The sequence below is a fragment of the Oncorhynchus mykiss genome, chromosome 27 (assembly GCF_013265735.2).
Source record: "Oncorhynchus mykiss isolate Arlee chromosome 27, USDA_OmykA_1.1, whole genome shotgun sequence".
Lineage (NCBI taxonomy): Eukaryota > Metazoa > Chordata > Actinopteri > Salmoniformes > Salmonidae > Oncorhynchus > Oncorhynchus mykiss.
In genome coordinates, this window is record NC_048591.1 from 48,572,766 (window position 1) to 48,597,192 (window position 24,427).

Consider the following 24,427-nt stretch of genomic DNA (forward strand, 5'->3'; position numbering starts at 1 on the left):
TCACCACTGCCCCACATCACCAGTTAGTCACCACTGCCCCACGTCACCAGTTAGTCCCCACTGCCTCACGTCACCAGTTAGTCACCACTGCCCCACGTCACCAGTTAGTCCCCACTGCCCCACGTCACCAGTTAGTCCCCACTGCCCCACGTCACCAGTTAGTCCCCACTGCCCCACATCACCAGTTAGTCCCCACTGTCCCACATCACCAGTTAGTCCCCACTGTTCCACATCACCAGTTAGTCCCCACTGCCCCACATCACCAGTTAGTCACCACTGCCCCACATCACCAGTTAGTCACCACTGCCTCACATCACCAGTTAGTCCCCACTGCCCCACATCACCAGTAAGTCCCCACTGTCCCTCATCACCAGTTAGTCCCCACTGCCCCACATCACCAGTTAGTCACCACTGCCCCACATAACCAGTTAGTCCCCACTGTCCCACATCACCAGTTAGTCCCCACTGTTCCACATCACCAGTTAGTCCCCACTGTTCCACATCACCAGTTAGTCCCCACTGTCCCACATCACCAGTTAGTCCCCACTGTCACACATCACCAGTTAGTCCCCACCGTCACACATCACCAGTTAGTCACCACTGTCCCACATCACCAGTTAGTCACCACTGTCCCACATCACCAGTTAGTCCCCACTGTCCCACATCACCAGTTAGTCACCACTGTCCCACATCACCAGTTAGTCACCACTGTCCCACATCACCAGTTAGTCCCCACTGTCCCACATCACCAGTTAGTCACCACTGTCCCACATCACCAGTTAGTCCCCACTGTCCCACATAACCAGTTAGTCACCACTGTCCCACATCACCAGTTAGTCCCCACTGTCCCACATCACCAGTTAGTCCCCACTGTCCCACATCACCAGTTAGTCCCCACTGTCCCACATCACCAGTTAGTCCCCACTGTCCCACATCACCAGTTAGTCACCACTGTCCCACATCACCAGTTAGTCCCCACTGTCCCACATCACCAGTTAGTCCCCACTGTCCCACATCACCAGTTAGTCCCCACCGTCCCACATCACCAGTTAGTCCCCACTGTCCCACATCACCAGTTAGTCCCCACTGTCCCACATCACCAGTTAGTCACCACTGTCCCACTTCACCAGTTAGTCACCACTGTCCCACATCACCAGTTAGTCACCACTGTCCCACATCTGTCAGTTAGTCACCACTGTCCCACATCTGTCAGTTAGTCCCCACCGTCCCACCTCACCAGTTAGTCCCCACCGTCCCACATCACCAGTTAGTCCCCACCGTCCCCCATCACACGTTAGTCCCCACCGTCCCCCATCACACGTTAGTCCCCACCGTCCCACATCTGTCAGTTAGTCCCCACTGTCCCACATCACCAGTTAGTCTCCACTGTCCCACATCACCAGTTAGTCACCACTGTCACACATCACCAGGTAGTCACCACTGTCCCACATCACCAGTTAGTCACCACTGTCCCACATCACCAGTTAGTCACCACTGTCCCACATCACCAGTTAGTCACCACTGTCCCACATCACCAGTTAGTCACCACTGTCCCACATCACCAGTTAGTCCCCACTGTCCCACATCACCAGTTAGTCCCCACTGTCCCACATCACCAGTTAGTCCCCACTGTTCCACATCACCAGTTAGTCCCCACTGTCCCACATCACCAGTTAGTCCCCACTGTCACACATCACCAGTTAGTCCCCACCGTCACACATCACCAGTTAGTCACCACTGTCCCACATCACCAGTTAGTCACCACTGTCCCACATCACCAGTTAGTCCCCACTGTCCCACATCTGTCAGTTAGTCACCACTGTCCCACATCTGTCAGTTAGTCCCCACCGTCCCACATCACCAGTTAGTCCCCACCGTCCCACATCACCAGTTAGTCCCCACCGTCCCCCATCACACGTTAGTCCCCACCGTCCCACATCTGTCAGTTAGTCACCACTGTCCCACATCTGTCAGTTAGTCCCCACTGTCCCACATCACCAGTTAGTCTCCACTGTCCCACATCACCAGTTAGTCACCACTGTCACACATCACCAGTTAGTCACCACTGTCCCACATCACCAGTTAGTCCCCACTGTCCCACATCACCAGTTAGTCCCCACCGTCCCACATCACCAGTTAGTCCCCACTGTCCCACATCACCAGTTAGTCCCCACTGTCCCACATCACCAGTTAGTCACCACTGTCCCACTTCACCAGTTAGTCACCACTGTCCCACATCACCAGTTAGTCACCACTGTCCCACATCTGTCAGTTAGTCACCACTGTCCCACATCTGTCAGTTAGTCCCCACCGTCCCACATCACCAGTTAGTCCCCACCGTCCCACATCACCAGTTAGTCCCCACCGTCCCCCATCACACGTTAGTCCCCACCGTCCCACATCTGTCAGTTAGTCACCACTGTCCCACATCTGTCAGTTAGTCCCCACTGTCCCACATCACCAGTTAGTCTCCACTGTCCCACATCACCAGTTAGTCACCACTGTCCCACATCACCAGTTAGTCACCACTGTCACACATCACCAGGTAGTCACCACTGTCCCACATCACCAGTTAGTCACCACTGTCCCACATCACCAGTTAGTCACCACTGTCCCACATCACCAGTTAGTCACCACTGTCCCACATCACCAGTTAGTCACCACTGTCCCACATCACCAGTTAGTCCCCACTGTCCCACATCACCAGTTAGTCCCCATTGTCCCACATCACCAGTTAGTCCCCACTGTTCCACATCACCAGTTAGTCCCCACTGTCCCACATCACCAGTTAGTCCCCACTGTCACACATCACCAGTTAGTCCCCACCGTCACACATCACCAGTTAGTCACCACTGTCCCACATCTCCAGTTAGTCACCACTGTCCCACATCACCAGTTAGTCCCCACTGTCCCACATCACCAGTTAGTCCCCACTGTCCCACATCACCAGTTAGTCCCCACTGTCCCACATCACCAGTTAGTCCCCACTGTCCCACATCACCAGTTAGTCCCCACTGTCCCACATCACCAGTTAGTCCCCACTGTCCCACATCACCAGTTAGTCACCACTGTCCCACATCACCAGTTAGTCCCCACTGTCCCACATCACCAGTTAGTCCCCACCGTCCCACATCACCAGTTAGTCCCCACTGTCCCACATCACCAGTTAGTCCCCACTGTCCCACATCACCAGTTAGTCCCCACTGTCCCACATCACCAGTTAGTCACCACTGTCCCACTTCACCAGTTAGTCACCACTGTCCCACATCACCAGTTAGTCCCCACCGTCCCACATCTGTCAGTTAGTCACCACTGTCCCACATCTGTCAGTTAGTCCCCACTGTCCCACATCACCAGTTAGTCTCCACTGTCCCACATCACCAGTTAGTCACCACTGTCCCACATCACCAGTTAGTCCCCACTGTCCCACATCACCAGTTAGTCCCCACTGTCCCACATCACCAGTTAGTCACCACTGTCCCACTTCACCAGTTAGTCACCACTGTCCCACATCACCAGTTAGTCCCCACCGTCCCACATCTGTCAGTTAGTCACCACTGTCCCACATCTGTCAGTTAGTCCCCACTGTCCCACATCACCAGTTAGTCTCCACTGTCCCACATCACCAGTTAGTCACCACTGTCACACATCACCAGTTAGTCACCACTGTCACACATCACCAGTTAGTCACCACTGTCCCACATCACCAGTTAGTCACCACTGTCCCACATCACCAGTTAGTCACCACTGTCCCACATCACCAGTTAGTCCCCACTGTCCCACATCACCAGTTAGTCCCCACTGTCCCACATCACCAGTTAGTCCCCACTGTCCCACATCACCAATTAGTCCCCACTGTCCCACATCACCAGTTAGTCCCCACTGTCCCACATCACCAGTTAGTCCCCACTGTCCCACATCACCAGTTAGTCCCCACTGTCCCACATCACCAGTTAGTCCCCACTGTCCCACATCACCAGTTAGTCCCCACCGTCCCACATCACCAGTTAGTCCCCACTGTCCCACATCACCAGTTAGTCCCCACTGTCCCACATCACCAGTTAGTCCCCACCGTCCCACATCACCAGTTAGTCCCCACTGTCCCACATCACCAGTTAGTCCCCACTGTCCCACATCACCAGTTAGTCCCCACCGTCCCACATCACCAGTTAGTCCCCACTGTCCCACATCACCAGTTAGTCCCCACTGTCCCACATCACCAGTTAGTCCCCACCGTCCCACATCACCAGTTAGTCCCCACTGTCCCACATCACCAGTTAGTCCCCACTTTCCCACATCACCAGTTAGTCCCCACTGTCCCACATCACCAGTTAGTCCCCACCGTCCCACATCACCAGTTAGTCCCCACTGTCACACATCACCAGTTAGTCCCCACTGTCCCACTTCACCAGTTAGTCCCCACTGTCCCACATCACACGTTAGTCCCCACTGTCACACATCACCAGTTAGTCCCCACTGTCCCACATCACCAGTTAGTCACCACTGTCCCACATCACCAGTTAGTCACCACTGTCCCACATCTGTCAGTTAGTCACCACTGTCCCACATCTGTCAGTTAGTCACCACTGTCCCACATCTGTCAGTTAGTCACCACTGTCCCACATCTGTCAGTTAGTCCCCACCGTCCCACATCTGTCAGTTAGTCCCCACCGTCCCACATCACCAGTTAGTCCCCACCGTCCCACATCACCAGTTAGTCCCCACCGTCCCCCATCACACGTTAGTCCCCACCGTCCCCCATCACACGTTAGTTCCCACTGTCCCACATCTGTCAGTTAGTCCCCACTGTCCCACATCTGTCAGTTAGTCCCCACTGTCCCCCATCACCAGTTAGTCCCCACCGTCCCCCAACACACGTTAGTCCCCACCTTTCAATATAATCTGTTTTTAGCTCTCATTGTTATTCCCATTATGCCCTGTCCCTGTTTCATACCACTGGGTCACCAATATGTTCTATTTGTAGATATATTTTAAATCATATCATGCCCTGTCCTTATTTCATGCTGATTTAGAAGAGGAGAGAGAGGAGAGAGGAGTAGGGGAGGAGAGGGGAGAGCAATAGGGAAGGAGTATAGGAGTAGTAGGAGAGGATAGGAATAGTAGAGGAGTAGAGGAGGAGGAGAGGATAGGAATAGTAGAGGAGAGGAGTAGGAAGGAGGAGGAGAGGATAGGAATAGTAGAGGAGGAGGAGAGGATATGAATAGTAGAGGAGTAGAGGAGGAGGAGAGGAATAGTAGAGGAGGAGAGGTTAGGAATAGTAGAGGAGAGGAGTAGGGAGGAGGAGGAGAGGATAGGAATAGTAGAGGAGTAGAGGAGGAGGAGAGGATATGAATAGTAGAGGAGAGGAGTAGGGAGGAGGAGGAGAGGATAGGAATAGTAGAGGAGTAGAGGAGGAGGAGAGGATATGAATAGTAGAGGAGGAGGAGAGGATAGGAATAGTAGAGGAGGAGAGGATATGAATAGTAGAGGAGTAGAGGAGGAGGAGAGGATATGAATAGTAGAGGAGAGGAGTAGGGAGGAGGAGGAGAGGATAGGAATAGTAGAGGAGTAGAGGAGGAGGAGAGGATATGAATAGTAGAGGAGTAGAGGAGGAGGAGAGGATAGGAATAGTAGAGGAGAGGAGTAGGGAGGAGGAGGAGAGGATATGAATAGTAGAGGAGTAGAGGAGGAGGAGAGGATAGGAATAGTGGAGGAGTAGAGGAGGAGGAGAGGATAGGAATAGTAGAGGAGTAGAGGAGGAGGAGAGGATATGAATAGTAGAGGAGTAGAGGAGGAGGAGAGGATAGGAATAGTAGAGGAGAGGAGTAGGGAGGAGGAGGAGAGGATAGGAATAGTAGAGGAGTAGAGGAGGAGGAGAGGATAGGAATAGTAGAGGAGAGGAGTAGGAAGGAGGAGAGAGGATAGGAATAGTAGAGGAGTAGAGGAGGAGGAGAGGATATGAATAGTAGAGGAGTAGAGGAGAGGATAGGAATAGTAGAGGAGAGGAGTAGGAAGGAGGAGGAGAGGATAGGAATAGTGGAGGAGTAGAGGAGGAGGAGAGGATAGGAATAGTAGAGGAGGAGAGGATAGGAATAGTAGAGGAGGAGGAGAGGATAGGAATATTAGAGGAGTAGAGGAGGAGGAGAGGATAGGAATAGTAGAGGAGTAGAGGAGGAGAGGATAGGAATAGTAGAGGAGGAGGAGAGGATAGGAATAGTAGAGGAGGAGAGGAGGAGGAGAGGATATGAATAGTGGAGGCGGAGAGGATATGAATAGTAGAGGAGAGGAGTAGAGGAGGAGGAGAGGATATGAATAGTAGAGGAGTAGAGGAGGAGAGGATAGGAATAGTAGATGAGTAGAGGAGGAGGAGAGGATAGGAATAGTAGATGAGTAGAGGAGGAGGAGATCGATAGGAATAGTAGAGGAGTAGAGGAGGAGGAGAGGATAGGAATAGTGGAGGAGTAGAGGAGGAGGAGAGGATAGGAATAGTAGAGGAGTAGAGGAGGAGGAGAGGATATGAATAGTAGAGGAGGAGGAGAGGATAGGAATAGTGGAGGAGTAGAGGAGGAGGAGAGGATAGGAATAGTAGATGAGTAGAGGAGGAGGAGAGGATAGGAATAGTAGAGGAGTAGAGGAGGAGGAGGAGGAGAGGATAGGAATAGTGGAGTAGTAGAGGAGGAGGAGAGGATATGAATAGTAGAGGAGGAGGAGAGGATAGGAATAGTGGAGGAGTAGAGGAGGAGGAGAGGATAGGAATAGTAGAGGAGTAGAGGAGGAGGAGAGGATAGGAATAGTGGAGGAGGAGAGGAGGAGGAGATGATAGGAATAGTAGAGGAGTAGAGGAGGAGGAGAGGATAGGAATAGTAGAGGAGAGGAGGGGGGAGGAGGAGAGGATAGGAATAGTGGAGGAGTAGAGGAGGAGGAGAGGATAGGAATAGTAGAGGAGTAGAGGAGGAGGAGAGGATAGGAATAGTGGAGGAGAGGAGGGGGGAGGAGGAGGAGAGGATAGGAATAGTAGAGGAGAGGAGGGGGGGAGGAGGAGAGGATAGGAATAGTGGAGGAGTAGAGGAGGAGGAGAGGATAGGAATAGTAGAGGAGTAGAGGAGGAGGAGAGGATAGGAATAGTAGAGGAGAGGAGTAGGGAGGAGGAGGAGAGGATAGGAATAGTAGAGGAGAGGAGTAGGGAGGAGGAGGAGAGGATAGGAATAGTGGAGGAGTAGAGGAGGAGGGGGGAGGAGGAGAGGATAGGAATAGTGGAGGAGTAGAGGAGGAGGGGGGAGCAGGAGAGGATAGGAATAGTGGAGGAGTAGAGGAGGAGGAGAGGAGGGGGGAGAAGAGGTCAGGGGTGTATAAAGCCTGTCCTTGTCCTGAGTGTGTGTGTGTTCTAATTCTGTCCTCCTGAGTACCAGTCCACCAGAGATCCCCTATTAGATTAAAGGTCCACAGCAGATGAGACACTAGGTGATGGATTAAGGAACCTAATTGGAACATTGAAACTCATCATGAAGTGAATCACTCCGTGTACATACCAGAAATATACTTATTCTATTCACCAAGCAGTTAAAGTGGTATTTTAATGCATTGTAACATTCTGAGATATTTGATACCACATCAGCTCAAGGGTTGGTGTCAAGTTACAAATGGACTCCTCACCTTGCAATTTTTTGGAAATATACTTAACTGTGGTTAGAACGAGATGTGATAACTGTGGTTAGAACTAGATGTGATAACTGTGGTTAGAACTAAATTATCTAGATGTGATAACTGTGGTTAGAACGAGATGTGATAACTGTGGTTAGAACTAAATTATCTAGATGTGATAACTGTCGTTAGAACGAGATGTGATAACTGTGGTTAGAACTAAATTATCTAGATGTGATAACTGTCGTTAGAACGAGATGTGATAACTGTGGTTAGAACTAGATGTGATAACTGTGGTTAGAACTAGATGTGATAACTGTGGTTAGAACTAGATGTGATAACTGTGGTTAGAACTAGATGTGATAACTGTGGTTAGAACTAGATGTGATAACTGTGGTTAGAACTAGATGTGATAACTGGTTAGAACGAGATGTGATAACTGTGGTTAGAACGAGATGTGATAACTATGGTTAGAACGAGATGTGATAACTGTGGTTAGAACTAGATGTGATAACTGTGGTTAGAACTAGATGTGATAACTCGTTAGAACTAGATGTGATAACTGGTGTTAGAACTAAATTATCTAGATGTGATAACTGTGGTTAGAACTAGATGTGATAACTGTCGTTAGAACTAGATGTGATAACTGTGGTTAGAACTAGATGTGATAACTGGTGTTAGAACTAAATTATCTAGATGTGATAACTGTGGTTAGAACTAGATGTGATAACTGTGGTTAGAACTAGATGTGATAACTGTCGTTAGAACTAGATGTGATAACTGTGGTTAGAACTAGATGTGATAACTGGTGTTAGAACTAAATAATCTAGATGTGATAACTGGTTTTACAACTAAATAATCTAGATGTGATAACTGTGGTTAGAAAGAAAAAATCTAGATGTGATGACTGTGGTTGGAACTAGATGTGATAACTGGTGTTAGAACTAAACAATCTAGATGTGATAACTGTGGTTAGAACTAAATAATATTGAAATGATAACTGTGGTTATATCTAGATAATATTGATGTGATAACTGTGGTTAGAACTAGATGTGATAACTGGTTAGAACTAAATAGTCTAGATGTGATAACTGTGGTTAGAACTAGATGTGATAACTGTGGTTAGATCTAGATAATATAGATGTGATAACTGTGGTTAGAACTAGATGTGATAACTGGGGTTAGAACTAAATAATCTAGATGTGATAACTGTGGTTAGAACTAAATAATCTAGATGTGATAACTGTGGTTAGAACCAAATAATCTAGATGTGATAGCTGTGGTTATAACTAAATAATCTAGATGTGATAGCTGTGGTTAGAACTAAATTATCTAGATGTGATAACAGTGGTTAGATCTAGATAATATAGATGTGATAACTGTGGTTAGAACTAGATAATATAGATGTGATAACTGTGGTTAGAACTAGATGTGATAACTGTGGTTAGAACTATATAATCTAGATGTGATAACTGTGGTTAGAACTAGATGTGATAACTGTGGTTAGAACTAAATTATCTAGATGTGATAACTGTGGTTAGAAGTAGATGTGATAACTGTGGTTAGAACTAAATTATCTAGATGTGATAACTGTGGTTAGAACCTATATAATCTAGATGTGATAACTGTGGTTAGAACTAGATGTGATAACTGTGGTTAGAACTATATAATCTAGATGTGATAACTGTGGTTGGAACTAAATGTGATAACTGTGGTTAGAACTAAATTATATAGATGTGATAGCTCTGGTTAGAACTAAATTATCTAGATGTGATAACTGTGTTTAGAACTATATGTGATAACTGTGGTTAGAACTATATAATCTAGATGTGATAACTGTGGTTGGAACTAAATGTGATAACTGTGGTTAGAACTAAATTATCTAGATGTGATAACTGGGGTTAGAACTAAATAATCTAGATGTGATTGCTGTGGTTAGAACCAAATAATCTAGATGTGATAGCTGTGGTTAGAACTAAATTATCTAGATGTGATAACTGTGTTTAGAACTACATAATCTAGATGTGATAGCTGTGGTTAGATCTAAATAATCTAGATGTGATAACTGTGGTTAGATCTAAATAATCTAGATGTGATAGCTCTGGTTAGAACTAAATTATCTAGATGTGATAACTGTGTTTAGAACTAGATGTGATAACTGGGGTTAGAACTAAATAATCTAGATGTGATTGCTGTGGTTAGAACCAAATAATCTAGATGTGATAGCTGTGGTTAGAACTAAATTATCTAGATGTGATAACTGTGTTTAGAACTAGATGTGATAACTGTGGTTAGAACTAGATGTGATGACTGTGGTTAGATCTAGATAATCTAGATATGATAACTGTGGTTAGAACTAGATATGATAACTGGGGTTAGAACTAAATAATCTAGACGTGATTACTGTAGTTAGAACCAAATCATCTAGATGTGATAGCTGTGGTTAGAATTAAATAATCTAGATGTGATAACAGTGGTTAGAACTAGATGTGATAACTGTGGTTAGATCTAGATAATATAGATGTGATAACTGTGGTTAGAACTAGATAATATAGATGTGATAACTGTGGTTAGAACTAAATTATCTAGATGTGATAACTGTGGTTAGAAGTAGATGTGATAACTGTGGTTAGAACTAGATGTGATAACTGTGGTTAGAACTAGATGTGATAACTGGGGTTAGAACTAAATAATCTAGACGTGATAACTGTAGTTAGAACCAAATAATATAGATGTGATAACTGTGGTTAGATCTAGATAATCTAGATGTGATAACTGTGGTTAGAACTAAATCATCTAGATGTGATAACTGTGGTTAGAACGAGATCTGATAACTGTGGTTAGAACTAAATAATCTAGATGTGATAACTGGTTAGAACGAGATGTGACAACTATGACCAGAACAGACTGGGTCGGAATGGTTCCACTATGACCTGTGTGGAGTATTTTATTTGGACGCGTGTGTGTGTGTGTGTGTGTGTGTGTGTGTGTGTGTGTGTGTGTGTGTGTATATGTGTGTGTGTATAGAGTATGTTATTATGACCTGTGTGTGTGTATGACCTGTGTGGAGTATTTTATTTGGACGCGTGTGTGTGTGTGTGTGTGTGTGTGTGTGTGTGTGTGTGTGTGTGTGTGTGTGTATGTATAGAGTATGTTATTATGACCAGTGTGTGTGTGTATGACCTGTGTATAGAGTATGTTATTATGACCTGTGTGTGTGAACACCATGGCCTTTAGTTAGTTGTGTTGTATCTATGACAGCCCAGCTGTCTGCTGTGATACTGTAAGGCTGTAGAAGGAAGATCTGGGGTTAAATACTACTTGACATCATTATAAATATTTAAACTGTGTTTGATTGAACTTGTCTGGCACAGTGGAACCAATGGACCCGATGCAAAAGTGAAACACACTCCCACCTGGCGCTCCGGACAGGCTGAAGCAAACGCCTCAAGTATTTCAAAGGTTTCAAATAGTATGTGAACCCAGGTCTGCTGTAGAGAGAAGACAAGTCTCAGGCCGGAGATGAAAATAGAACTCTGGCAGGAGGCCACAACCAGGAAGGAACACGACCACATGACCTCTCTCACTCACTCGCTTACTGGAGGAGAGGAGTGGGGGAGGAAGAGGAGAGAGGGGGAGAGATGAGGAGGAAGAGGAGAGTGGGAGGAGGAGGAGGAGGAGAGTGGGAGGAGGAAGAGGAGAGAGGAGGAGAGGAGAGTGGGAGGAGGAAGAGGAGAGAGGAGGAGAGGAGAGTGGGAGGAGGAAGAGGAGAGAGGAGGAGAGGAGAGTGGGAGGAGGGAGAGGAGAGAGGAGGAGAGGAGAGTGGGAGGAGGAAGAGGAGAGAGGAGGAGAGGAGAGTGGGAGGAGGAAGAGGAGAGAGGAGGAGAGGAGAGTGGGAGGAGGGAGAGGAGAGAGGAGGAGAGGAGAGTGGGAGGATGAAGTCTGCAACATTGCCTTTACATTTCAATCACTTAAGCACTGAAGTTGGGCAATACGCATCCAGCCCCCTGTCAACTTCCAAGAACGTCCACTTTCACATTAAATTGACCACTTTTATCAAACATCAGCTTGGAATGAAACCCCAGCTGATAATGAGACTGGTATGGAGTAATTGGAGTGGGCTAAAGTATAGAGCAGAATGAGCTCACAGAATGAGGAATGACCACTATGACTAATGGAGAACAGGGGGGATGACCACTATGACTAATGGAGAACAGGGGGGGAATGACCACTATGACTAATGGAGAACAGGGGGGGAATGACCACTATGACTAATGGAGAACAGGGGGGGAATGACCACTATGACTAATGGAGAACAGGGGGGGAATGACCACTATGACTAATGGAGAACAGGGGGGGAATGACCACTATGACTAATGGAGAACAGGGGGGGGATGACCACAATGACTAATGGAGAACAGGGGGGGAATGACCACTATGACTAATGGAGAACAGGGGGGGAATGACCACTATGACTAATGGAGAACAGGGGGGGAATGACCACTATGACTAATGGAGAACAGGGGGGGAATGACCACTATGACTAATGGAGAACAGGGGGAGGAATGACCACTATGACTAATGGAGAACAGTGTGGGGGGGATGAGGGATGACCACTGATTAATGGAGAACAGTGTGGGGGGGAATGAGGGATGACCACTATGACTAATGGAGAACAGTGTGGGGGGGAATGAGGGATGACCACTATGACTAATGGAGAACAGTGTGGTGGGGGGGGGGGGGAATGAGGGATGACCACTATGACTAATGGAGAACAGTGTGGTGGGGGGGGGATGAGGGATGACCACTATGACTAATGGAGAACAGTGTGGTGGGGGGGGGGGAATGAGGGATGACCACTATGACTGATGGAGAACAGATGAGGGTGGAGGGTGAATGAGGGATGACCACTATGACTAATGGAGAACAGTGTGGTGGGAGGGGAATGAGGGATGACCACTATGACTAATGGATAACAGTGTGGTGGGGGGGGAATGAGGGATGACCAATATGACTAATGGAGAACAGTGTGGTGGGGGGGGAATGAGGGATGACCACTATGACTAATGGAGAACAGTGTGGTGGGGGGGAATGAGGGATGACCACTATGACTAATGGAGAACAGTGGAGGGTGGAGGGTGAATGAGGGATGACCACTATGACTAATGGAGAACAGTGTGGTGGGGGGGGGGGGAATGAGGGATGACCACTATGACTAATGGAGAACAGTGTGGTGGGGGGAATGAGGGATGACCACTGATTAATGGAGAACAGTGTGGTGGGGGGGGGATGAGGGATGACCACTATAACTAATGGAGAACAGTGTGGTGAGGGGGGAATGAGGGATGACCACTATGACTAATGGAGAACAGTGGAGGGTGGGGGGTGAATGAGGGATGACCACTATGACTAATGGAGAACAGTGTGGTGGGGGGGGGGGGAATGAGGGATGACCACTATGACTAATGGAGAACAGTGTGGTGGGGGGGAATGAGGGATGACCACTGACTAATGGAGAACAGTGTGGTGGGGGGGAATGAGGGATGACCACTGACTAATGGAGAACAGTGTGGTGGGGGGGAATGAGGGATGACCACTATAACTAATGGAGAACAGTGTGGTGGGGGGGGGAATGAGGGATGACCACTATGGCTAATGGAGAACAGTGTGGTGGGGGGGGGGGAATGAGGGATGACCACTATAACTAATGGAGAACAGTGTGGTGGGGGGGGAATGAGGGATGACCACTATGACTAATGGAGAACAGTGTGGTGGGGGGAGGAATGAGGGATGACCACTATGACTAATGGAGAACAGTGTGGTGGGGGGGAATGAGGGATGACCACTATGACTAATGGAGAACAGTGTGGTGGGGGGGGGGAATGAGGGATGACCACTATAACTAATGGAGAACAGTGTGGTGGGGGGAATGAGGGATGACCACTATGACTAATGGAGAACAGTGTGGTGGGGGGGGGGGATGAGGGATGACCACTATGATTAATGGAGAACAGTGAGGGGGGGAATGAGGGATGACCACTATGACTAATGGAGAACAGTGTGGTGGGGGGGGGGGGGATGAGGGATGACCACTATGACTAATGGAGAACAGTGTGGTGGGGGGAATGAGGGATGACCACTATGACTAATGGAGAACAGTGTGGTGGGGGGGGGGAATGAGGGATGACCACTATAACTAATGGAGAACAGTGTGGTGGGGGGGGAATGAGGGATGACCACTATGACTAATGGAGAACAGTGTGGTGGGGGGAGGAATGAGGGATGACCACTATGACTAATGGAGAACAGTGTGGTGGGGGGGAATGAGGGATGACCACTATGACTAATGGAGAACAGTGTGGTGGGGGGGGGTAATGAGGGATGACCACTATAACTAATGGAGAACAGTGTGGTGGGGGGGAATGAGGGATGACCACTATGACTAATGGAGAACAGTGTGGTGGGGGGGGAATGAGGGATGACCACTATGACTAATGGAGAACAGTGTGGTGGGGGGGAATGAGGGATGACCACTATGACTAATGGAGAACAGTGTGGTGGGGGGGGGGGAATGAGGGATGACCACTGACTAATGGAGAACAGTGTGGTGGGGGGGGAATGAGGGATGACCACTATGACTAATGGAGAACAGTGTGGTGGGGGGGGGGGGATGAGGGATGACCACTATAACTAATGGAGAACAGTGTGGTGGGGGGGGGAATGAGGGATGACCACTATGACTAATGGAGAATAGTGTGGTGGGGGGGAATGAGGGATGACCACTATGACTAATGGAGAACAGTGTGGTGGGGGAGGGATGACCACTATGACTAATGGAGAACAGTGTGGTGGGGGGGGAATGAGGGATGACCAATATGACTAATGGAGAACAGTGTGGTGGGGGGAGTGATGACCACTATGACTAATGGAGAACAGTGTGGTGGGGGGGGGGGGGGGATGAGGGATGACCACTATGACTAATGGAGAACAGTGTGGTGGGGGGGAATGAGGGATGACCACTATGACTAATGGAGAACAGTGTGATGGGGGGGGAATGAGGGATGACCACTATGACTAATGGAGAACAGTGTGGTGGGGGGGAATGAGGGATGACCACTATGACTAATGGAGAACAGTGGAGTGGGGGGGGGGGGAATGAGGGATGACCACTATGACTAATGGAGAACAGTGTGATGGGGGGGGGGGGATGAGGGATGACCACTATGACTAATGGAGAACAGTGTGGTGGGGGGGGGGGAATGAGGGATGACCACTATAACTAATGGAGAACAGTGTGGTGGGGGGGGAATGAGGGATGACCAATATGACTAATGGAGAACAGTGTGGTGGGGCGGGGGGGGGGGGGGTGAGGGATGACCATTATGACTAATGGAGAACAGTGGAGGGGGGGGTGGGAATGAGGGGTGACCACTATGACTAATGGAGAACAGTAGAGGGGGGGGGGGGAATGAGGGATGACCACTATGACTAATGGAGAACAGTGTGGTGGGGGGGAATGAGGGATGACCACTATGACTAATGGAGAACAGTGGAGTGGGGGGGGGGGAATGAGGGATGACCACTATGACTAATGGAGAACAGTGTGATGGGGGGGGGGGAATGAGGGATGACCACTATGACTAATGGAGAACAGTGTGGTGGGGGGGGGGGGAATGAGGGATGACCACTATAACTAATGGAGAACAGTGTGGGGGGGGGGGAATGAGGGATGACCAATATGACTAATGGAGAACAGTGTGGTGGGGCGGGGGGGGGGGGGGTGAGGGATGACCATTATGACTAATGGAGAACAGTGGAGGGGGGGGTGGGAATGAGGGGTGACCACTATGACTAATGGAGAACAGTGGAGGGTGGGGGTGAATGAGGGATGACCACTATAACTAATGGAGAACAGTAGAGGGGGGGGGGGGGAATGAGGGATGACCACTATGACTAATGGAGAACAGTGGAGGGTGGGGGGTGAATGAGGGATGACCACTATGACTAATGGAGAACAGTGGAGGGGGGGGGGGAATGAGGGATGACCACTATGACTAATGGAGAACAGTGGAGGGGGGGGGGGGGGGGGTTGAGGGATGACCACTATGACTAATGGAGAACAGTGTGGTGGGGGGGGGGGGGGGATGAGGGATGACCACTATGACTAATGGAGAACAGTGTGGTGGGGGGGAATGAGGGATGACCACTATAACTAATGGAGAACAATGTGGTGGGGGGGGGAATGAGGGATGACCACTATAACTAATGGAGAACAGTAGAGGGGGGGGGGGGAATGAGGGATGACCACTATGACTAATGGAGAACAGTGGAGGGTGGGGGGTGAATGAGGGATGACCACTATGACTAATGGAGAACAGTGGAGGGGGGGGGGGGAATGAGGGATGACCACTATGACTAATGGAGAACAGTGGAGGGGGGGGGGGGGGGGTTGAGGGATGACCACTATGACTAATGGAGAACAGTGTGGTGGGGGGGGGGGGGGATGAGGGATGACCACTATGACTAATGGAGAACAGTGTGGTGGGGGGGGGGGGAATGAGGGATGACCACTATAACTAATGGAGAACAATGTGGTGGGGGGGGGAATGAGGGATGACCACTATGACTAATGGAGAACAGTGTGGTGGGGGGAGTGATGACCACTATGACTAATGGAGAACAGTGTGGTGGGGGGGGGGGATGAGGGATGACCACTATGACTAATGGAGAACAGTGTGGTGGGGGGGGGGGGAATGAGGGATGACCACTATGACTAATGGAGAGGGGGGGTGTAGTCTATGGTTGGCTAAACGAGGTCAGTCGTTGCCTGAGGAATCCCTGCCTCTACACGAGACACGGTCTCCGTTCCACTGGTCAGCATGGTGGACATTAGTGTGATGCAAAGACTGCCAGGCACTCAGCCAGCCCAGGGGGGGTCTCAGCCATTCCTAGATGGGCTCAATTACTTCCATTGTTACGAAGATAGTTAAGATAGCTCTCTCTCTTTCTGTCTCTCTCTTTCTGTCTCTCTCTCTCTCTTTCTGTCTCTCTCTGCCTCTCTCAGTCTCTGTCTCTCTCTCTCTCTGTCTCTCTCTGTCTCTCTCTCTCTCTGTCTCTCTCTCTCTCTGTCTCTGTCTCTCTCTCTCTCTCTCTCTGTCTCTCTCTGTCTCTCTCTCTCTCTCTCTCTCTGTCTCAGTGTCTGTCTCTCTCATCCTCTCTCTTCACAAAAAGCTCTGCTCCATAGTGAAGGGCGCCGGGCCCACTAAATGGGTAGATATATTGATTGAGGGGGGAGAGGGGTGGTGGAGGGAGAGGCAGGAGTTGTTTATGCTTCTAAAACAGGTCTGTCGTACTGATTTGGTAAAACAACATGCTCAACATGAGATCTGAAATATAGAGGAAAACGGCTTTTAGAGAAAAATACACAGCTTGGCTTCCATTTCAGTCACAAAACCTGTTTCATCCTTGTTCCTGATGGACAATGATAAGGACTGAGCATCTGAGGGAATAGCCATCAGGGTGTGTGTCTGTGTGTGTGACCTCTGCCTACAAAAGCCAGAGGGATTTTCTATCCTCTGCTCTGATAGCTATTGGTCATTGGTTACATTTAGAGGGCACACTGAGCTACAGTATTGAATACAAGCCTGATGTTACTGCTTGAAACCTCCTGCCATTTTGACCTCAGCAGGAAGCATGGAGAACTGGGTTTGGAAGCATGGAGAACTGGGTTTGGAAGCATGGAGAACTGGGTTTGGAAGCATGGAGAACTGGGTTTTGGAAGCATGGAGAACTGGGTTTGGAAGCATGGAGAACTGGGTTATGGAAGCATGGAGAACTGGGTTTAGGAAGCATGGAGAACTGGGTTTTGGATGCATGGAGAACTGGGTTATGGAAGCATGGAGAACTGGGTTTAGGAAGCATGGAGAACTGGGTTTAGGAAGCATGGAGAACTGGGTTTTGGATGCATGGAGAACTGGGTTTTGGATGCATGGAGAACTGGGTTTGGAAGCATGGAGAACTGGGTTTAGGAAGCATGGAGAACTGGGTTTTGGATGCATGGAGAACTGGGTTTGGAAGCATGGAGAACTGGGTTTAGGAAGCATGGAGAACTGGGTTTTGGATGCATGGAGAACTGGGTTTGGAAGCATGGAGAACTGGGTTTAGGAAGCATGGAGAACTGGGTTTTGGAAGCATGGAGAACTGGGTTTTGGATGCATGGAGAACTGGGTTTGGAAGCATGGAGAACTGGGTTTGGAAGCATGGAGAACTGGGTTTGGAAGCATGGAGAACTGGGTTTTGGATGCATGGAGAACTGGGTTTTGGATGCATGGAGAACTGGGTTTGGAAGCATGGAGAACTGGGTTTAGGAAGCATGGAGAACTGGGTTTGGAAGCATGGAGAACTGGGTTTGGTAGCATGGAGAACTGGGTTTAGGAAGCATGGAGAACTGGGTTTGGAAGCATGGAGAACTGGGTTTTGGAAGCATGGAGAACTGGGTTTAGGAAGCATGGAGAACTGGATTTTGGATGCATGGAGAACTGGGTTTGGAAGCATGGAGAACTGGGTTTTGGATGCATGGAGAACTGGGTTTGTTCTGTAAAGATGAAAATAATCACTACAACGTGTGTCAACTGTTGTAAAATATCATGTATAATGTAATGGTTGGCATGTTTTTCCTAAATCTTTTGAATCTCCTTGGGTTGATCAAATGGAGAGAAGTGAATCTGATTTGTTTTTCTCCCTCCCTCCCCCCTCCCCCCCTCCTCCCTATCCCTCCCCTTCCTATTCATCTCCCTCCCCCCTCCCCCTCTCCTCCCTATCCCTCCCCTTCCTATTCATCTCCCTCCCCCCTCCCCCCTCTCCTCCCTATCCCTCCCCTTCCTATTCATCTCCCTCCCCCCTCTCCTCCCTATCCCTCCCCTTCCTATTCATCTCCCTCCCCTCTCCTCCCTATCCCTCCCCTTCCTATTCATCTCCCTCCCCCCTCTCCTCCCTATCCCTCCCCTTCCTATTCATCTCCCTCCCCTCTCCTCGCTATCCCTCCCCTTCCTATTCATCTCCCTCTCCTCTCCTCCCTATCTCCCCCTCTGCTCCCCTCTTCTCCCTATCCCCCCTCTCCTCCCTATCCATCTCCCTACCCCTATCCCCCCTCTCCTCCCTATCCATCTCCTCTCCTCTCCTCTCCTCTCCTCTCCTCTCCTCCCCTCAACTAGCTGTGGGATTTGACACCATCGTTGTTTTCTCCTGACAGACGGCCGGTCCTCTACAGCTCATATGGGCCGCTCCCTGGCAGCAGACCTGTCCAGTTCCAGTTCCCTGACCCCACTGACCAGAGAGCGTAAGTCGTCCGCTCCAGTCCACTCTTCCCAGCCCGTCCTGTTCACCTTCGACGTCCCGGTCCGTCACAGTGGGTCGCACAGTCACCACGGTAACCATGGTTTTGATCCGGTTGTAATAAAATAAAATAAATAAGAATAATATCACATTTAAACACACATGTGGACACAATGCATTTAAAATCACTGAGGATAGTAACACAAAGTTTAACAAGGGAGTGTGGTCCTCTTCTTGCAGGGGGCTCCCTGTCCAACAGCGCACCGCAGGACTATCTTCTACTGCATCAGTGCATGAGCAGGAAGACTGAGAGCGCACGGTAAGGTGGTCAGGGTGTTTCTGTGTGTGACTTCCTGTCACTTACCCTCACCCCATAGTGCAACGGGTCAACATACAGACTCAGTTCACTTCCTGGATGTAACAGCATAGCAGGCTAGCAGCTCTCTGGGGTGCCACTACCATAGAAAACATCATCACTAGCATGTCCACTAGTCCACCCATTATGATGTGATCAGGGATACCCATTCTAGTGGTTCTATTTCTGTGGTCTCTGGTGTTGGGGGCGGGGCAGGAGGCCTACTATACTCTAGCCAGGATTCTAGATCACAGTGTATGGCCAGGCACCAGAACTGTGTGTGTGTGTGTGTGTGTGTGTGTGTGTGTGTGTGTGTGTGCGCGCGCGCTAGAGACCCGCTCAGCCACAGCTAGAGACCCGCACAGCTAGAGACCAGCTCAGCCACAGCTAAAGACCCGCTCAGCGTCTATATGCATGCTGTGGGAACCTCTGCTTAAAGCAAGTCAAATTAAATGTTATTGGTCACATACACATGGTTAGCAGATGTTAATGCGAGTGTAGTGAAATGCCTGTGCTTCTAGTTCCGACAGTGCAGTAATATATATCAAGTAATCTAACAATTCCCAACAACTACCTCATACACACACATCTGAAGGGGTGAATGAGAATACTGTTCAAAAGTTTGGGGTCGCTTAGAAATGTCCTTGTTTTTGAAAGAAAAGCACATTTCTTGTCCATTAAAATAACATCAAATTTATCAGAAATACAGTGTAGACATTGTTAATGTTGTAAATGACTATTGTAGCTGGAAACGGCTGATTTTTAATGGATATATCTACATAGGCGTACAGAGGCCCATTATCAGCAACCATCGCTCCTCTGTTCCAATGGCACGTTGTGTTAGCTAATCCAAGTTGATTATTTTAAAAGGCTAATTGATCATTAGAAACTCCTTTTTCAATTATGTTAGCACAGCTGATTAAAGAAGCAATAAAACTGTCCTTCTTTAGACTAGTTGCGTATCTGGAGCATCAGCATTTGTGGATTCGATTACAGGCTCAAAACGGCCAGAAACAATTACCTTTCTTCTGAAACTCATCACTCTATTCTTGTTCTGAGAAATGAAGGCTATTCCATGTGAGAAATTGCCAAGAAACTGAAGATCTGGTACGAACTGGCCCTAACCAGCACGAACTGGCCCTAACCAGAATATAAAGTTTTATTCACGTCGGCCACAGAGAAGGAGGGGGGCGCAGTCCTTGGTAGCAGGCCGCGACAGTGGCACTATATTATCCTCAAAGCGAGTGTTTTTGTTTGTTTGTTTGTTTGAGAGAGAGAGAGAGAGAGAGAGAGAGCATCTGTACCGTAATACCCATCTGTACCGTAATACCCTGTATATAGCCTCCACATTGACTCTGTACCATAATACCCTGTATATAGTCTCCACATTGACTCTGTACCAGTACCCCCTGTATATGGCCTCCACATTGACTCTGTACCGCTACCCACTGTATATAGCCTCCACATTGACTCTGTACCGTAATACCCTGTATATAGTCTCCACATTGACTCTGTACCGTAATACCCTGTGTATATAGCCTCCACATTGACTCTGTACCGGTACCCCCTGTATATAGTCTTCAAATTGACTCTGTACCGTAATACCCTGTGTATATAGCCTCCACATTGACTCTGTACCATAATACCCTGTATATAGTCTCCACATTGACTCTGTACCGCTACCCCCTGTATATAGCCTCCACATTGACTCTGTACCGGTACCCACTGTATATAGTCTCCACATTGACTCTGTACCGTAATACCCTGTATATAGCCTCCACATTGACTCTGTACCGTAATACCCTGTATATAGTCTCCACATTGACTCTGTACCGCTACCCCCTGTATATAGCCTCCACATTGACTCTGTACCGGTACCCCCTGTATATAACCTCCACATTGACTCTGTACCGGTACCCCCTGTATATAGCCTCCACATTGACTCTGTACCGGTACCCCCTGTATATAGCCTCCACATTGACTCTGTACCGCTACCCCCTGTATATAGTCTCCACATTGACTCTGTACCGTAATACCCTGTATATAGCCTCCACTTTGACTCTGTACCGGTACCCCCTGTATATAGTCTTCAAATTGACTCTGTACCGTAATACCCTGTATATAGCCTCCACATTGACTCTGTACCATAATACCCTGTATATAGTCTCCACATTGACTCTGTACCGTAATACCCTGTATATAGTCTCCACATTGACTCTGTACCGGTACCCCCTGTATATAGCCTCCACATTGACTCTGTACCGGTACCCCCTGTATATAGCCTCCACATTGACTCTGTACCGGTACCCCCTGTATATAGTCTCCACATTTACTCTGTACCGTAATACCCTGTATATAGCCTCCACATTGACTCTGTACCGGTACCCCCTGTATATAGTCTTCAAATTGACTCTGTACCGTAATACCCTGTATATAGCCTCCACATTGACTCTGTACCGGTACCCACTGTATATAGTCTTCAAATTGACTCTGTACCGTAATACCCTGTATATAGCCTCCGCATTGACTCTGTACCGGTACCCCCTGTATATAGTCTTCAAATTGACTCTGTACCGTAATACCCTGTGTATATAGCCTCCACATTGACTCTGTACCATAATACCCTGTATATAGTCTCCACATTGACTCTGTACCGCTACCCCCTGTATATAGCCTCCACATTGACTCTGTACCGGTACCCACTGTATATAGTCTCCACATTGACTCTGTACCGTAATACCCTGTATATAGCCTCCACATTGACTCTGTACCGTAATACCCTGTATATAGTCTCCACATTGACTCTGTACCGCTACCCCCTGTATATAGCCTCCACATTGACTCTGTACCGGTACCCCCTGTATATAACCTCCACATTGACTCTGTACCGGTACCCCCTGTATATAGCCTCCACATTGACTCTGTACCGGTACCCCCTGTATATAGCCTCCACATTGACTCTGTACCGCTACCCCCTGTATATAGTCTCCACATTGACTCTGTACCGTAATACCCTGTATATAGCCTCCACTTTGACTCTGTACCGGTAACCCCTGTATATAGTCTTCAAATTGACTCTGTACCGTAATACCCTGTATATAGCCTCCACATTGACTCTGTACCATAATACCCTGTATATAGTCTCCACATTGACTCTGTACCGTAATACCCTGTATATAGTCTCCACATTGACTCTGTACCGGTACCCCCTGTATATAGCCTCCACATTGACTCTGTACCGGTACCCCCTGTATATAGCCTTCACATTGACTCTGTACCGGTACCCCCTGTATATAGTCTCCACATTGACTCTGTACCGTAATACCCTGTATATAGCCTCCACATTGACTCTGTACCGGTACCCCCTGTATATAGTCTTCAAATTGACTCTGTACCGTAATACCCTGTATATAGCCTCCACATTGACTCTGTACCGGTACCCACTGTATATAGTCTCCATATTGACTCTGTACCGTAATACCCTGTATATAGCCTCCACATTGACTCTGTACCATAACACCCTGTATATAGCCTCCACATTGACTCTGTACCGGTACCCCCTGTATATAGCTTCCACATTGACTCTGTACCGGTACCCCCTGTATATAGCCTCCACATTGACTCTGTACCGTAACACCCTGTATATAGCCTCCACATTGACTCTGTACCGGTACCCCCTGTATATAGTCTCCACATTGACTCTGTACCGTAATACTCTGTATATAGCCTCCACATTGACTCTGTACCGGTACCCCCTGTATATAGTCTTCAAATTGACTCTGTACCGTAATACCCTGTATATAGCCTTCACATTGACTCTGTACCTGTACCCACTGTATATAGTCTCCATATTGACTCTGTACCGTAATACCCTGTATATAGCCTCCACATTGACTCTGTACCATAATACCCTGTATATAGTCTCCACATTGACTCTGTACCGTAATACCCTGTATATAGTCTCCACATTGACTCTGTACCGGTACCCCCTGTATATAGCCTCCACATTGACTCTGTACCGTAACACCCTGTATATAGCCTCCACATTGACTCTGTACCGGTACCCCCTGTATATAGCCTCCACATTGACTCTGTACCGGTACCCCCTGTATATAGCCTCCACATTGACTCTGTACCGGTACCCCCTGTATATAGCCTCCACATTGACTCTGTACCGTAACACCCTGTATATAGCCTCCACATTGACTCTGTACCGGTACCCACTGTATATAGTCTCCATATTGACTCTGTACCGTAATACCCTGTATATAGCCTCCACATTGACTCTGTACCATAATACCCTGTATATAGTCTCCACATTGACTCTGTACCGTAATACCCTGTATATAGTCTCCACATTGACTCTGTACCGGTACCCCCTGTATATAGCCTCCACATTGACTCTGTACCGTAACACCCTGTATATAGTCTCCACATTGACTCTGTACCGTAATACCCTGTATATAGCCTCCACATTGACTCTGTACCGTAACACCCTGTATATAGCCTCCACATTGACTCTGTACCGTAACACCCTGTATATAGCCTCCACATTGACTCTGTACCGTAACACCCTGTATATAGCCTCCACATTGACTCTGTACCGTAACACCCTGTATAAAGACTCACTATTGTTATTTACTGCTGCTCTTTAATTATTTGTTACTTTTTATTTCATATTATTTACTTTACTATTTTTTACTCAACACTTATTTTTTATTGAAACTGCATTGTCGGGGTAAGTTTCATTTCACGATAAGGTTCTATTCGACACGTGACAAATAAAATTTTATTGGATTAGAAAAATATTTTCTATAACCAGAAATATTGTATTTCCAGCTGTTTGAAGCTGCTGTACAAAACCCACAGTTAAATACACAAAAACAAAAATTAAGAACGGGAAGCATAGAAATAGTGCACATAGAACATATCAACACTTCTTAGACTTGCTTTAAAATGAGAATGACAGATCTATACCTCGTATTTCTATGGTCACGACGCCCAAAAAGTTACATGTTGGAGTATTAAGATTTTGGGGTTAGCCAATCGAATCCTAGTTCTGTGTCTTCTACCTCCAGCCCAGTCTGTCTGCAACTG

General features: G+C 48.0%; 1 protein-coding gene across 1 annotated transcript in view; it reads left to right on the forward strand.

The window, feature by feature from the left end:
* gab2 (GRB2-associated binding protein 2) overlaps positions 1–24,427 on the forward strand; it is a 164,000-nt gene that overhangs the window by 112,317 nt on the left and 27,256 nt on the right. The window contains exons 3-4 of the mRNA XM_036964907.1: positions 18,893–19,069; positions 19,216–19,294. Of these exons, the coding sequence (XP_036820802.1) occupies positions 18,893–19,069; positions 19,216–19,294 (256 nt within the window). The remainder of the gene's footprint in view (positions 1–18,892; positions 19,070–19,215; positions 19,295–24,427) is intronic.